At 53.5% G+C, this 14,918-nt stretch overlaps 1 protein-coding gene across 1 annotated transcript; it reads right to left on the reverse strand.

Annotated features, from left to right (window-relative positions):
- Nucleotides 1-209: 209 nt before the first annotated feature.
- On the reverse strand, nucleotides 210-11,817 carry bcat2 (branched chain amino-acid transaminase 2, mitochondrial). Its single transcript, XM_042345103.1, has 11 exons — nucleotides 11,737-11,817; nucleotides 6,968-7,042; nucleotides 6,412-6,612; nucleotides 5,949-6,059; nucleotides 5,388-5,507; nucleotides 4,715-4,878; nucleotides 4,138-4,280; nucleotides 3,586-3,671; nucleotides 2,641-2,781; nucleotides 2,075-2,149; nucleotides 210-1,703 (listed from the first exon to the last, which is right to left on the reverse strand). The coding sequence occupies exons 1-11, from the start codon at nucleotides 11,758-11,760 to the stop codon at nucleotides 1,662-1,664; spliced, it is 1,182 nt and encodes a 393-aa protein (XP_042201037.1). The 5' UTR covers nucleotides 11,761-11,817; the 3' UTR covers nucleotides 210-1,661.
- Between the last annotated feature and the right edge of the window lie 3,101 nt (nucleotides 11,818-14,918).

A 14,918-nucleotide genomic window follows, 5' to 3' on the forward strand; every position in this document is an offset into this window, starting at 1 on the left:
TTATTATTATTATTATTATTATTATTTTGGGGCTAAGTGTTTGGGAGTAGCAGCAGGATTGAAGCTTAGACTTTTAGTCCTTAACGTCACCCTAAGAGGACAGTCAGGGCGGGGTGGGCGTTGGGGGACGGAGGTAGTAACTACACAAATAAATGTTGCCAGGATATTGACGTATGATTACTTGCGCGGTAGTGACACGTCAGCATAACTCCCCAACGGTGACAAAGGGCAGAAGGTCCCAAAGCTCGGGCTTAAAATTCCACATTCGCCACAGATAAAAGGTCTGCGCGGCGACAAACAGAGAGGATAAACGGAGCTTGCGGCGGCCAGGACGGCGCAGGATAAGCTTTCCCGGAAATAAATTCCTTTTTTTTTAAAAAAAAACAAACGAGCAACTAAAAAAATGTTAAGCTTCAGAGAGAAAACAAAGCCGTTTGGGTCAGCGCCTCGCGTGACCCCCTCCTCCCAGGCACCACAGCCACACGGGAACAGGAAGGGGAGGAAGGCCATTCAGCCCCTCGAGCCTGTCCCGCCACTCTTATCGGGTCGTTGAGGCCGACCTGTACCTCAACGCAAAGCTCGTCTTACATCGGGAGGATTGGAACCAAACCATAGACGGTCAACTTGAAGGGGCGATTAGCTGAGGACTGGACGTAGGGGGCGGGGAGCGGGGATGGGGGGGGGGGGTTTAGAGTGAGCCGGTCACTTGGTGGGACACCAAAGCCGCACGAGGAAGACGAAGAAAGAAAGAAAAAAAAGCCTAAGTGTTCTGATCGAGGTCCCGCTTTTGCTTTGATTGTTTGGCTACGAGCAGAACGAAAACCGCACAGAAGGCATCGCTGGTCAGCGCAAACACACGCGGGTTTACACGCGAGACGAGAATGTGTTCCCAATGCAACTCCCGGCCGCGCGGAGGCAGTGGGTCACACAACCCACTGTCAGTCAGTCAGTCAGTCAGTCAACGTCAAACACAGCGACTCGCACCAACTCAACTGAGGGACGCCATCGCGTCTTTGAGATCCATCCTTGAGGCGTCTCAAAGCGCTTCGCAGGACGTGCACCGTAAAGCGTAGTGACCGTGTATTTTTGTGGGCTGAAGCTGAACCCGCTCCCCGACACCCAGGTGAAGCCTGCAGCGAATTAGGTATTTTTTTTTCCGTCGTCGTCGTCGTTGTCGAAAGAGTTAGAAATGTCTTCGGTTCTGTCTTTGAGCAAAATTCACTCGACGTTTCCCAGTTGGGGGTTAGGGTTGGGGGTGGGGGGGTTGTTGGTGAGAGCAGCAGTCAGACACAGGAGCCCCTCTTACTCCCTCTCTCTCTCCGCCGCCCCCCCCCCACCCCATCTCTCTCTCTGTCTATCGGACATTAATTTCGGTTTGGAAGATGATGGATACGCGGTTAAAAAAAGTCGTACTGAAACACCCATTACTGTAGCAGCAATAAATCTAAACGTCCTCCAGTGGCGCTGGAGTCCTACCGCCTTTCAGAAAAACAAAACAAAGCCAATCTAAAACACTACGAGCAGCACAAAGCCCCCACTCTCCCCCCCCCCTCCCCCCCACCTCCGAGCCAAGCCTCCTGTAGGAAAAGGGAGAAAAGCATCCGAAGTAAACGGCGCACACGTAACTTTCAAAGGAAGACGTGGAATCGATCGGATCGGGTCTAGGTGACCAGATGGGTCCAGTCGCTGGGACGTCTCCCGTACTGAAAAAGAAGAAAAAGGAATGATGTGCACTCCGTGTCTGTGCTGTGCCAGTGTGGTGGTCAACAACAACAACAACAATAATAATGATAATCCTGGCATTTGCTACAGCGCTCTATCGCGTCTTCGAGACGTCTCAAAGCGCTTCACGGGATATACTATAGACAGAATATATAATATTCAATGCCCAGTTCCATTATCCACAAAATACGGTTGATCCAGAGCTCACCCGCACTAAACTCCGTGTCCCAGTCCTCGTCAGGTTCCCTGTCACACACACTGAACCCCATAGCCCCCCATCACCCCAGTCCAATGCTGTTATCGTTGTAGTCTGTCTCCCTCCAAATCCCCCCACCCCCGTTCCCAGACTCACCTGAATGTCTGTCAGTTCTTTAAGGAAGCGTTTTGCCAAATCCGGACCATTCTCCATGGTGGGAATATGATAGTTCTGAAAAAACAATACATAAAGATAACCAACATTCCCAGAACTTATTCCCGTCGCCGGGAACTCGAGGGGAAATGTATTACATTTTCCCAAACGGTACAGGGGTCCACCATTAGGATTGTCTTAAAATTAACAAGATTTGCCCACAGTCCTCAGCAAAATAGCATTAATAATCCTCGCATTTGATATAAAACCTTATTACGTCATTGAGATGTCTCAAAGCGCTCACAGGATATACTGTAAAGTGGAGCGACTATTTTGTTGTGGGCGGCAGTCAATTGCGCACAGCAGTGCCCCCCCACAAACAGTCGTGAACAGATCCCAAGGTGCTGGATGGTCAAGCTCCTGAGCTGGGGCTGGGATCAGGAAGGATGGAGGGCAGGGAGGGGATAGGAGGGTGACCGAAGGCTCGGTCGGAGGAGGATCTTGAGACGTGCATTAAGGGAGGGGGCGAGGGGGACTGGGAGGGAGGTCCAGAGGGGGTCTGGAGGTACCTGGTCGCAGTAGAGGATCTTGTTGATGGGACACACGACACAGGCTGTTCCTGCTCCGAACACCTCTTTAACTCGCTTCTCCTGAAGCCCTTTGATCAGGTCGGGAAGTGTTAGCTTCCGCTCCACCACTTTAAACTCCCCCTGAAATCAACGCAGGACAGTGTGGGGACTGCAGACATAAATAAACACAAAATAATTTCCCGGGCGAAAGACCAGGGTCCATCCAGTTTGCCTTTCACCATCCTGGCCATCGCTTGACATGTCGTGTCCCAAACCAGACACTATCTGTGGGTAGTGTATGTGTGTGTGACAGAGACACACAGAGAGAGAGTGTCTGTGTGTGTGTGACTATATACTGTATCCCCCAGAGGTTATTTTCTGACAGAAAGCCATCTCGTGTTCTTGAAACAAACACTTTCTGCTCCCACCGTCTGTCTATCCGTCTGTCTGTCTGTCTGTCTCCCTCCCTCCCACCCTCCCTCCATAGGGGGAGACATACGTTTGCTATTCTCACTGAAGTAGTGTTTGTTCCGAATTTATCCCCCCCCCCCCACCCCCGCCGTCAATCGCAGGCCGTGTGTGTCCTCTGGTACAGACAAGAGAACGGTTCCGAACAAAACCCACGTTCAGTCAGAAAGCCTTAGAAAAAAAAGGAGATTTTCTTCGATCTCGGGTCCAAACTTGGGGGGGAAAGAATAATCATTATCATAATCTTTGCGTTCGATATAGCGCCTCGTCGTCTCGGAGCGGGTCACAGGATTTACTGTCAAGTGTCGCGTAATGATAATCGTCAGCCAGGACCCTGAAGAGGCGGACGGGAACTTGGGCTGCTGCGACTGGAGTCAAGTGTCTCCTCCCAATTCGTGTGGGTCGTAAACAACGGCACAGAGGGGCCGGGCTGAACGGCTGTGCACGTGCGGAGAGCGGTGTCGAGTGCCAACGTACCCATTTCTTTCCCAGGTCCAGTAAACTCTGTCTGGTAACACCAGGGAGGATCGTGCCATTCAGCGGTGGTGTGAGCAACTCCAACACTAAGAAAAAAAAACACACACACACCAGAGAGAAACTCACTCGTCAACAGAAAGGCTGATGTGTCGATCACACGGGACACCGTTTGTTTATTCTCAACGTTCCTTCGTTAATAGGAAATGATGATAATAATAATAATAATAATAATCCTCGCATTTGATACGACGCCTGATCATCTCGTCGAGAAGCCTCAAAGCGCTTCGCAGGATGCTCTGTGAAGTGGAGTGACTGTGTTTTTGTGGGCGCGGCAGTGGATGGAGTGTTTTTTTTAAGGGGTTAGTTGAGGATGGTTTAATTCCACGTTTAATTCCCCTCCACCATACGCGGGCCCCGACCCCTGACTGTCCAGTGCCTTGGGACGTCCTCCCGACGTGAAAGGCGCTCTGTATAAAAGGCATTTTGTTGTTGTTGTTGGGGGTGGGGGTGGGGTCTCTTGGAAGCTAATCTCCCGGCCGCGCTGCCACCCACCTCCCTGCTCGTTGTTCCAGTAGACGAAGATGTTCATGGTTCCCACCTCGGTGATCTCGTGATCTTCCCCATACAGCCACAGCACCTGTTGGCAGCCGCGCTTCAGTGCCTCGCTCTGCACGTAAATGGTGGGGCCGTAATTTCTACGGTGGGGGGTGGGGGAGAGAATAATTAATTCAGGGAGGGCGCAAAAGTTAGCGACAACAGGAACAGATTACATTTGTATAGTGCCTGCGCGGGTGAGTGGGTGCCAGGCGGCAGGGAGGGAGGCAGGGTGGTAGGTTTCTTTCATTCATACTCCCTTTTCTTTCATTCGTACTTTTTTTTTGTGGGGGGGGGGGTGGGGAAACGTGGCTGAGACGTCTCAAAGCGCTTTGCAGGCTACACTGCAAAGTGTAGTGACTGTGTTTTGTGGGCGAAACGTGGCATCCAACTGTGGATTGAGTGGCTGTTATTAGTAGTTATTATCATTATCATCAGTGTGTTTGAAGGGATTGTTGATCCGAAGTCCTGGTAAGGAAGAACGGCTCAAAAATGACAACTAACCACCTCTCGCCCCTGTTCTTTGCCTACGTACCCTCCCAACTTGCAGTCGCCGACTCCTCCTTTCCACGCCCGCACGTACATGGGGTCAGCGATCAGGGAGATGGGGTTGAAGCTCCCTGTGGAGAAGTAAGGCCCCACCGGCCCTAGAATAACAAAGAGCAATGCGTGGTTCGACTGCGAGACTCCTAGAGACGGCTGAGGAGGGAGAGAGAGAGAGAAAAACCTCAGGTAAACGTGATGTTACAATCCCTGACTGTCCAGCGCCTTATAATAATGATAATAATCCTCGCATTTGCTACCGCTCCTGATCACGTCCACCAGACGTCTCAAAGCGCTTCACAGGACACACTGTAAAGTGTAGTGACTGTGCGTTTTGTGGTTGAAACCCAACAACTAACAACCGGGTTCCCGCTGACTGTTAGTAAACAAGAGGCGTGTGGGTATGTGTGTGTGTGGGGGTGGGTGGGGGTGGGTGTGTGTGTGTGTGTGGGTGGGTATGTGTGTGTGTGTGTGTGGGTGTGTGTGTGTGGGGGGGGGTGGGTGTGAAGTAAGGAAACTTGCCATGTCCTCTCGCTTGCGAGGCGAGTGCTCTAACCACTGCACTACAAGCCTCCACACCGAGCTACCGGACGCCACACTGATGTTCAGGGAGGGTCGGCAAACAAGGAGAAGACCCAGAGGGTAAAAAAGCTTTGTGTTCCTACCTCAGTGCCGATGAACGTGGGTCGGATGTAGAGACTGGCTGAGGTGGAGTAAGGCACCCACTCTCTGTCCACCTCAATCAGCTTCCGAATGCAATCCAGCAGCTCGAGCTTGTCAAAGGCCTGGGGGGGGGGGGGAGCACAAACATGAGAAATAGGAGCAGGGCGGAGGCCATTCAGCCCCTCGAGCCTGTGCCCCCGCCATTTGATAAAGATCGCGGCTGATCTTCTCGCCAATTCCATGGACCCACCCTGGTCCCCGTATCCCTTTAAAGCCCTTTAGTTTTTAAACAATCCGTCCATCTCGGCTCTTGAACCCGTTCGGAGACTGACTGAGCGTCTGCAGCCTCTGCAGCAGAGAATTCCAGAGCCCTCGACAGTGGCGGAGGGAGCACAACACCGAACTGAGTTGGGGGTGTGGGGGGGGGGAGTGGGGAGGTGACTGTAGGCACGACCTGATGATGGGGGAGGAGGGGGGGGGCAACGGCGGAGGGACTGACTGAGGGAGAGAGCGGCGGAGTTTGCTTGTTGACCGGGCAGGGGGTAGGAGAGGCTGGGGGGTACCGGCAGGCAGGCTCGCAGGGTCGAGCGGAGCATCCTCTCCATGTTCAGGTCCGGCCGGAACATCCGGATCTTGTTGTCCACTCCCCGGAAAGCCTTCATCCCCTCAAACAGCTGGGGGCCAGAGAAAGAGAGAGAGACACGTCCTGTTACTGCAGAACACTCAATTTACCTGAATTCGCTGCTGGGATATTTCAAAATAACGACAACAACAACAACAACAGTAATCCTGGCAGTTGGGGACCCGGGGCTTTACCACGTCCCCCAGACGCCTCAAACACTGGGCCGAGGGGGCAGTGGAGGTAACGACAGCAAAATGTCGTGGACAGTGGCGCTCTTCGCGTCGGGAGGACGGCCCAAAGCGCTGGGCACTGGGAGAGGAAGATCGTCGGGCTGGACCTGAAGATAGGGAAGAAAAGGGAAGGGGAGGGAGGGAGGGATTCATTGATTACAACTACTGTGTTACCTCCACGGAATAGTGCAGAGCGGATGACGCGGGGTGCAAGGAGAGGTTCTGAAAGGGTTTGATGTGAGGTCTCTGCCAGCCTTTCTCGCTGTTCCACCCGACCGTCAGCATGTGGTCCGTGAAGGACTTGCCGAACACCAGGCTGTCGTTGTCCGGCTTCACCTTCGGCTGCTTGTTGATCTCGATCTGCAAATCCGCGGCCTGTCAGGGGCCCCAACCAAACAACGCAACGTAAGTCTACATTTGACGACGGCCACCTTTCCGCATACAGAGGAAGCCCTACCAACCACCCCCCCCCCCCCCCAACAACCAAAAGAAAACCGTGGAAGTAATGACCCCGGCGTTTGACCCCCAGCGCCTGATCACGGCGTCGAGACGCCTCAAAGCGCTTCACGGGATGCGCTGTAAAGTGTAGGGGCTGTGTATTTTGTGGGCGAAACGTGGCAGCCAACTGCGCACAGCAGCGACCCCCCCACACACAGTCGTGGATTTGAGCGACCAGCTGTACACCACCACGTGCGTACGACTTGTACCCATTTCCTCCCCTTGTACGGACCTTAAACATGGAGCTGCCATTACGCCAGGAGCCATTGCAAAACCTGTGAGTTGGACACAGTTGTCTGGACAAAGCCTGCAAGCAAACACACAAATAAATAATATTATTAATAATAGCAAAGTCAATTGACCTGTGCAGTTTGTGGGCGAAACGCGGCAGCCAGTTGCGCGCAGCGACGTCCCACAAACGGTCGTGGGTTGAGTGACCGAATTGTCAGTCATTTTTTAACTAATTTTTGAAGAGATTTTTTAGCCTCAGAAAAGCAATCCGCCGATCGACCCACTACTTACTTACGAGGTAAACAGCGGCGCGAGTGTGCGCGAGCGTGCGTGGAGTGAGGAAACGTGCCTGAGCCTGGCCGGGAATCGAACCCAGGTCCTCCCGCTATCACGAGCTCTCTCTCTCTCTCTCTCTCTCTCGCTGCGGGAGTCGGCTAAGACCGTTCCCTCCCATGCTGTCCAAGTCTCGACAGAAAGCCTCGTTAGGATGATTAAAGAAAACAAACCCATCGGAGCAGAACACGGGGAGTGACAAACCAGCCAGTGCTTTATTAACCAGACTTTGACTTGCCTCGTACTTGGCAAATACCTCGCTATCATTGGTCAAGAGGGGACCAGGGAGAGAGAGAGAGAAAAAAAGGCGTTTGCATTTCCACCAGCTCAGCAACTCAAAGACGTTCTCGATTAGAAAGTCCTCTCCGGTCAGTTCAAAGTACAGGACTCTCTGGCGCACACACAGGCTGAGGAGGTTATGAGAGACAGGCTCCCTGGGGAGACAGACAGTGGAAGCAGAAAGAGTTGATTCTTTCAAGAGCGAAGGACAAATTTCCGTCAGGAAATAATATCTGGGGGAAGACAGTGTGTAGTCTGGGGTCACGACATGTCCAGCGACGGCAGGGATAGCGGAAGGCCAACTGGATGGACCTTTGGTCTTCTTTCGTCCAGCGAGTGCTTAAGTCGGAGTTGGTTCTAAAGGACACGAGTCTACAAAGCCAGGCCGGACACTCCTCAAAGCTTGGATTAAGCTGCGATTTTCCTGCAGTTTTCAGAAGATAAGCCTTGGAAACCCTCCAACCTCTCTCCCTCCCTCTCTCTGTGTCTCTCTCTCAGGAGAATCAGCCCTCCTCACGGTAAGAAACCTTTCCTCTTGCTTTTGTATTGAAGGCACAGTAAGGGTATCCAGCACTCTGGGACTCTATTATAAATGCAAGTTGTTGTTAAACCGCCGAGTACTATTTTCCAAACTATGGCTGTCGCTTAGAAAAGGGAGAAGCCAAAATATCTGCTCCTTGTTCTGGGGGGGCGCGGAGTGGGGGGGGGGGGGGGGTGGATGCTCAATGAAGCAGCACTGAGAGGATTTCATACTTTTCTTTCTGTTTAAGAGGGAACCACGAGACGAGTTACAAAGTCCATTCAGAGACTGTGTGTCAGAATAATAACAACCCCTGCAACTGGCACAGCACTTGTCACGTCTTCTCGACGTCTCAAAGCGCTTCACAGGAATATAATAATAATAATAATCCTTGCATTTGATATAGCGCTTCTCACGTCGGGAGGACGTCCCAAAGCGCTTCACAGAACACACTGTAAAGTGAATTGACTGTATATTTGTGGGAAAAACGCGGCAGCCAATCGCGCACAACAGCGTCCCCACAGACAGCGGTGGATTGAAAATGATCAATTTATTATTGTTTTTTTTTTGAGGGATTATTATCAGGTGTGTGTGTGGAGTAAGGGAACTCGCCCAAGGTTTCACCCTGACCCGCCGGGAACCGAACCCAGGGGTCTCTCGCTTGCAAAGCGAGTGCTCTGACCACCGAGCTACCCTACCGCCTCACAGGATATACCGTGAAGTGTGGCGACTGGGTATTTTGGGGGCAAAATGTATTTAGGGACGTGCGCGGGGCAAACGTTGCTGTTCGGAGTTACAGTCCCCAAGCACTGTCCTGCACGGCTGGCTTTGATATTTCACCCTGCGATTAGCTGACTGGTACGTGAGCTGACGAGTGAGCCGAGCATTGAATGCGAATCAGCTGCCTTAGTGCTTCATTCTCAGCCCCGCCCGGCCCCGCCCGGCCCGGCCCCGCCCGGACCGGTCCGGCATGTTCCTGCTGTCTCTGTGGATAAGTACTTAATACGCCAGCGCTGGTTTCTTTGTCCAATCAGCACTTGCACCACACGGAATCTGGGTGCGGATTGCGCCATTTTCCCCACCGCAGCCATCGGCAAAACCGCAGCTGCCCGCAGACGGCGACAACAACTTGGGACTGACACCGCGCCCTCTAACGCCGTCTCAGAGCGCTTTAGAGCGCACGCACAAGGCAGTTCTAAGACGCTCGCGTCAAGTCCCGGTGAGGGAGGTTTCGGTGGCAGAACGGACTCGGGGTTGAGACTCGAGGAGCGCGAGGACCTGGGGTTCGATTCCCAGTGCGGGAGAGCGAAACCTCAGGCGAGTGGCCTTTACGCGGGAGGGGAGGTACGCGCTCTGAAACGAGCTCCACTCCCCGGGGCTGCGGAAACACATTCCACTCCAACCCCCACGTTGGGAGGACTCGCGTCCTCCCGACGTGAAAGGCGCTCTAGAAATGGAATCTTCTTGTCGTTGTTGTTGTTGTTGTTGTTGATGACTCCCGTCCGACCGTTTGTTGACTTTGGAGTGAGTCGGGTTTCGAGCCATAACAACAACGGTAATAATAATTATTATTATTATTATTATTATTATTATTATTATATGGGTAATAACAACCCATTAATAGGATAATAAAATAATAATAGTCATAAAACAGTAACAGTCAAATAAGCCAATTTGTGCTCAATGGTGTCCTACAATTTTATTCGGGGAGGGGTGGGGGGGGGGGGTGAGGGGGGGTGTTAGCCAGGACACTGGGAAAGAGAGTGAGCGAGAGAGAGAGAGAGAGAGAAACTTTTCTTTTTGAATAGCCCCGCGGGGGGAGATCTTTAACATCCGCCTGAACCCCCCCACCCCCCAAACACACACACAGTCGCCCCCACCCACCCCATACCATTCCCCCCCCCCAACCCGCTCCTATAGTTATAATTCCAGGCAGAGGGCGAAACCTCGGGCAAGTTTCCTTACTCCACACAGAGCCTAATAATAATCCTCCAAAACCAAAAACAATAATAAATTGGTCATTTTCAATCTGCGACTGTTTGTGGGACATTACTGTGCGCAATTGGCTGCCGCGTTCGCCCACAAATATACAGTCAATTCACTTTACAGTGTGTTCTGTGAAGCGCTTTGGGACGTCCTCTCCCGACGTGAAAAGCGCTATATCAAATGCGAGGATTATTATTATTATTATTATTATTATTAATCCCGTACTTCACTCCCGTCTCCCGCTCGGCTGAGAGCGCCGTCGACTCCGGCCACACACTGCCCCGTCGCTCCCCCCCAAGTGATGTGGGGGTGGGTGGGGGGTGGGGTGAGGGGGTCAGGGCGCACAGCGTCAATTTACACCCCCCACCCTCCGCTCCGCTCACACTCGCTCTCTCTCAAACAGGCCGACTCTCTACCGACCTTGTTTACCCCACACCGGCCCCCCCTTCCCCCCCCCCTCCCACCTTTCCCGGGAACCCCACCCTTCAGCAGCAACGACAACAACAACAACAACGACGAAATGACACTTGAAGGGCGTCTCTCACGTCGGGGGGGGGGGGGGGGGGGTGAGTGAAGTCAGAGAGCTCTCTCCTTTTACACTCTCTCTCTTCATTTACACACTCTCTCTCTCTCCTTTTACACTCTCTCTCTTCATTTACACACTCTCTCTCTCTCCATTTACACACTCTCTCTCTCCATTTACACACTCTCTCCATTTACACACTCTCTCCATTTACACTCTCTCCATTTACACACTCTCTCTCCATTTACACTCTCTCCATTTACACACTCTCTCTCCATTTACACACTCTCTCCATTTACACACTCTCTCTCTCTCCATTTACACACTCCCTCTCCATTTACACTCTCTCCATTTACACACTCTCTCTCTCCATTTACACACTCTCTCTCTCTCCATTTACACACTCTCTCTCTCCATTTACACACTCTCTCTCTCCATTTACACACTCTCTCTCTCTCCATTTACACACTCTCTCCATTTACACACTCTCTCTCCATTTACACACTCTCTCTCTCTCCATTTACACACTCTCTCTCTCCATTTACCCCCCCACTGTCTCTCACTCCCTTCCCTCCTTCTTTCTCTTTGTTACTCACTCCCTCCATCGCTCTGTTTTTACTCTCTCCATCACTTACTCTCTCACTTTTTGTTTCTCTCACCTCCTCCCCTCTCTCCCCCCTCTCACTTACTCCTTCACCCCCTTCCCCCTCCTCCTGTACCCTCTCCCCCTGTCCCCCTCTCTCCCCTGTCCCCCCTCTCCCTCTCCCCCTGTCCCCCCTCTCCCCTCTCTCCCCTGTCCCCCTCTCTCCCCCTGTCCCCCTCTCTCCCCCTGTCCCCCCCTGTCCCCCCTCTCTCCCCTGTCCCCCCCTGTCCCTCTCTCCCCCTGTCCTCCCTCTCTCCCTCTCCCCCTGTCCTCCCTCTCTCCCTCTCCCCCTGTCCCCTGTCACCTCCTCTCCCCCTGTCCCCCCCTCTCCCCCTGTCCCCCCTCTCCCCTGTCCCCCCCTGTCCCCCCTCTCTCCCCTCTGTCCCCCTCTCCCCCTGTCCCCCCTCTCCCCCTGTCCCCCTCTCTCCCTGTCCCCCTCTCTCCCTGTCCCCCTCTCTCCCTCTGTCCTCTCACTCACTCACTCACCCGCCTCAGTCCTGTCGCCGCCATTGCACCGTCACAACCCCTCCCCCCGGAACCCGCCCCCGGGACAAAGGTTCCGCCCCAACAGCCCAGAGACAGACTCCCCCCACACCCCCTCACACACACCCCACACACACTCACCCCCACACACACACCCTCACACACACACACCCTCACACACCCCCTCACACACACACCCTCACACCCCCACACACACACACACTCACCCCCACACACACACCACACTCACACACAACACACCTCACACACCCCCTCACACACACACCCTCACACCCCCACACCACACACACACTCACCCCACACACACACAACACCACCCACACACACACACACCCCCACACACACCCCACACACACACACACACACCCCTCACACACACACACCCTCACACACACACAGCCCTCACACACCCCTCACACACACACACACACCCCCACACACCCTCACACACACACCCCCACACCCACACACCCTCACACACACCCACACACCCCCACACACACACACCCTCACACACCCCACACACACACCCTCACACACACCCACACACACACACCCTCACACACCCCACACACACCCTCACACACACCCTCACACACACACCCTCACACACACACTCACACACACACCCCCACACACACACACCCTCACACACCCCCACACACACACACACCCACACACACACACCCCCCCCCCACACATCCCCCAACAGCCCAGAGACAAGCACCCACCACACCCCCAACAGCCCACCCCACCCCCACACCCCACCCACATACACACACACACACACACATACCCACCCCCACCCCCCTCACACCCCCCCCCCCACACACACACCCACACACACCCCACTCCTCCCACACATACACCCTCACACACATCCACTCCCTCACACACACACTGACACACACCCCCACACAAAAACACACGCAGTCACTACAATTTACAGTATATTCCTTGGAAGCGCTTTGGGACGTCTCCATTAGGTGCTGTGAGAAACGCAAAGATTTCATATAATAATAATAATAATCTTCGTATTTTTATGGTATAAATGTTTTTATTTATTTAAAGAAATACGTAAATATCTGCAACACTTAGGTACATAACCTGTATATGCCTGTGTGTGAGTGTGTATCTGTGTGTGAGTGTGTATCTGTGTGTGAGTGTGTATCTGTGTGTGAGTGTGTATCTGTGTGTGTATCTGTGTGTGTGTGTATCTGTGTGTGTATCTGTGTGTGTGTGTATCTGTGTGTGTATCTGTGTGTGTATCTGTGTGTGTGTGTATCTGTGTGTGTATCTGTGTGTGTGTCTGTGTATCTGTGTGTGTGTGTGTGTATCTGTGTGTGTATCTGTGACTGTGTATCTGTGTGTGTCTGTGTATTTGTGTGTGTGTATCTGTGTGTGTGTGTGTGTGTCTGTGTATCTGTGTGTGTGTGTGTATCTGTGTGTGTGTGTGAGTGTGTATCTGTGTGTGTGTGTGTGTATCTGTGTGTGTGTGTGTGTGTGTATCTGTGACTGTGTATCTGTGTGTGTCTGTGTATTTGTGTGTGTGTATCTGTGTGTGTGTGTGTGTGTGTCTGTGTATCTGTGTGTGTGTGTGTATCTGTGTGTGTGTGTGTGTGTATCTGTGTGTGTGTGTTGTAAGCACTTCCGGGAACACCTCGACCTTTCGTGTGTTCGTTGTGTGTGTGTGTGTGTGTTTCGGGCTCGGAGGACAATCAATGTGAGCTGTTCTGGGGAGAGGGGGGGGTGCGGGGGGAGAGGGGGGTGCGGGGGGAGAGGGGGGTGCGGGGGAGTGTCTCCAGTCCTGCGCTGTGACTGGCTTCGGGGGAGAGGTGTGGATGTGGCGTTACATCATCAGGAACGGTCAGTCCGAGCTGAAGGGGACAGAAGGAAGAAGTGGGAGGCTTTGAGAAGACCATCCAATTGGCCAGCACCTCGCGTGTGCGTGTGTGTGTGTGTGTGTGTGGGGGGGGGTGTGTGGGGGTGTCTCGTGTCCCAAGCGTCAATGTCGCTCGTACTCCCCCTCCACCCCAACCCCCCCCCCACCGTTCCACATACCCGGGTCCACAGTCATTTCTATTTCGGGAGAACATTTAAGACGTAACTCCTGACACCTCGTGGCCTCGCTCGGCTGTGGGCTACTGACCTGCTGCGTTCCGCCCCGCAAAACACACAGTCACTACGCCTCACAGTGTGCCCCGTGAAGCGCTTCGAGACGTCGTGACGACGTGATGAGGCGCCGGGTCAAACGCCGGGATTTTATTATTATTATTATTACTATTACGATCATATTGACGGTGCGAGTGGCTTAAGTGGTCGGCGACCGGTTAAGTCAGGGTTGAGTTATCAGGAGTTTGCTTCATTGACAACAGTTTTTAATAGAATCCACTGTTTGACACATGTTCGTTTGTTTTCATTTCAGGTGACACTCGACCCTCACTATGTCACTAACGACGACGACGACAACAACTTGGCATTTACTCCCGAGGGTGGAACGGAGGAGGGCGCGAGCGCGAGGGAGGGCCGGAGCCAGTTCGAGCGGAGGCAACGGTTGGTGGGTCGGGGAATGAGCGGGTCGGAGAGGTCAGACCCCTTTGAGAAAGTGTGGGGAAGAGATGTGCAGCAAGGAGACTGCTCCCTCCCTCCCTCCCTCCCTCCCTCCCTCCCTCCCTCTACGGGGCAGAGAAGACCCTCATCTCTTTACCTCCTCCCGATGAAACGGCCATATTCAGCAGCTCCTTGCGCGACTGATCCAACAAGGAACACGCGTGTTCCCTGACACAGAGTCTCGGCTCACGGGCCGCCGCTGGGCAGGAGACCTCGGTTGGTTCTGAGCGCGGCGACGGCTTACCCTCAGCGCAGAGTGGTACGCGATCCCGATTGAACGACTCACCCAAAAAAGGCCCAATGGACGAACGTGTCTTGAGAAGAATCCAGCGAGCTCCCGCACGGGGGAAATCAGGTCACCATCTTTTCGGGGACGTTGTCCCGACACGGGGCCGGGTGGGGCTGGTTCAGCTGAAGCGAGCCAAGCCTTTGCTCGTCACCCGCAAGAGCGACCTACCTTGTGTTTAATTCCGCCCGCGTGGCTCCAGGGATGGAGCGCCGAGGAAAGCACAGGCACGATCCAGACTTGCTCCAAATCAGCGAGTGCCTCCTCG

Source organism: Callorhinchus milii, unplaced genomic scaffold, assembly GCF_018977255.1.
Source record: "Callorhinchus milii isolate IMCB2004 unplaced genomic scaffold, IMCB_Cmil_1.0 Scaffold31, whole genome shotgun sequence".
In the NCBI taxonomy this organism is placed as follows: domain Eukaryota; kingdom Metazoa; phylum Chordata; class Chondrichthyes; order Chimaeriformes; family Callorhinchidae; genus Callorhinchus; species Callorhinchus milii.

Bases quoted from the DNA above. Each gene is read 5' to 3' on its own strand.
- bcat2 (XM_042345103.1), bottom strand. From the start codon at position 11,760: ATGGCGGCGACAGGACTGAGGCGG. The intron at 6,060-6,411 runs GTAACACAGTAG...TCTGGCCCCCAG, and splicing joins CTCTGCACTATTCCGTGGAG to CTGTTTGAGGGGATGAAGGC. The intron at 2,782-3,585 runs GTACGTTGGCAC...CGTTGATTTCAG, and splicing joins TGGACCTGGGAAAGAAATGG to GGGGAGTTTAAAGTGGTGGA.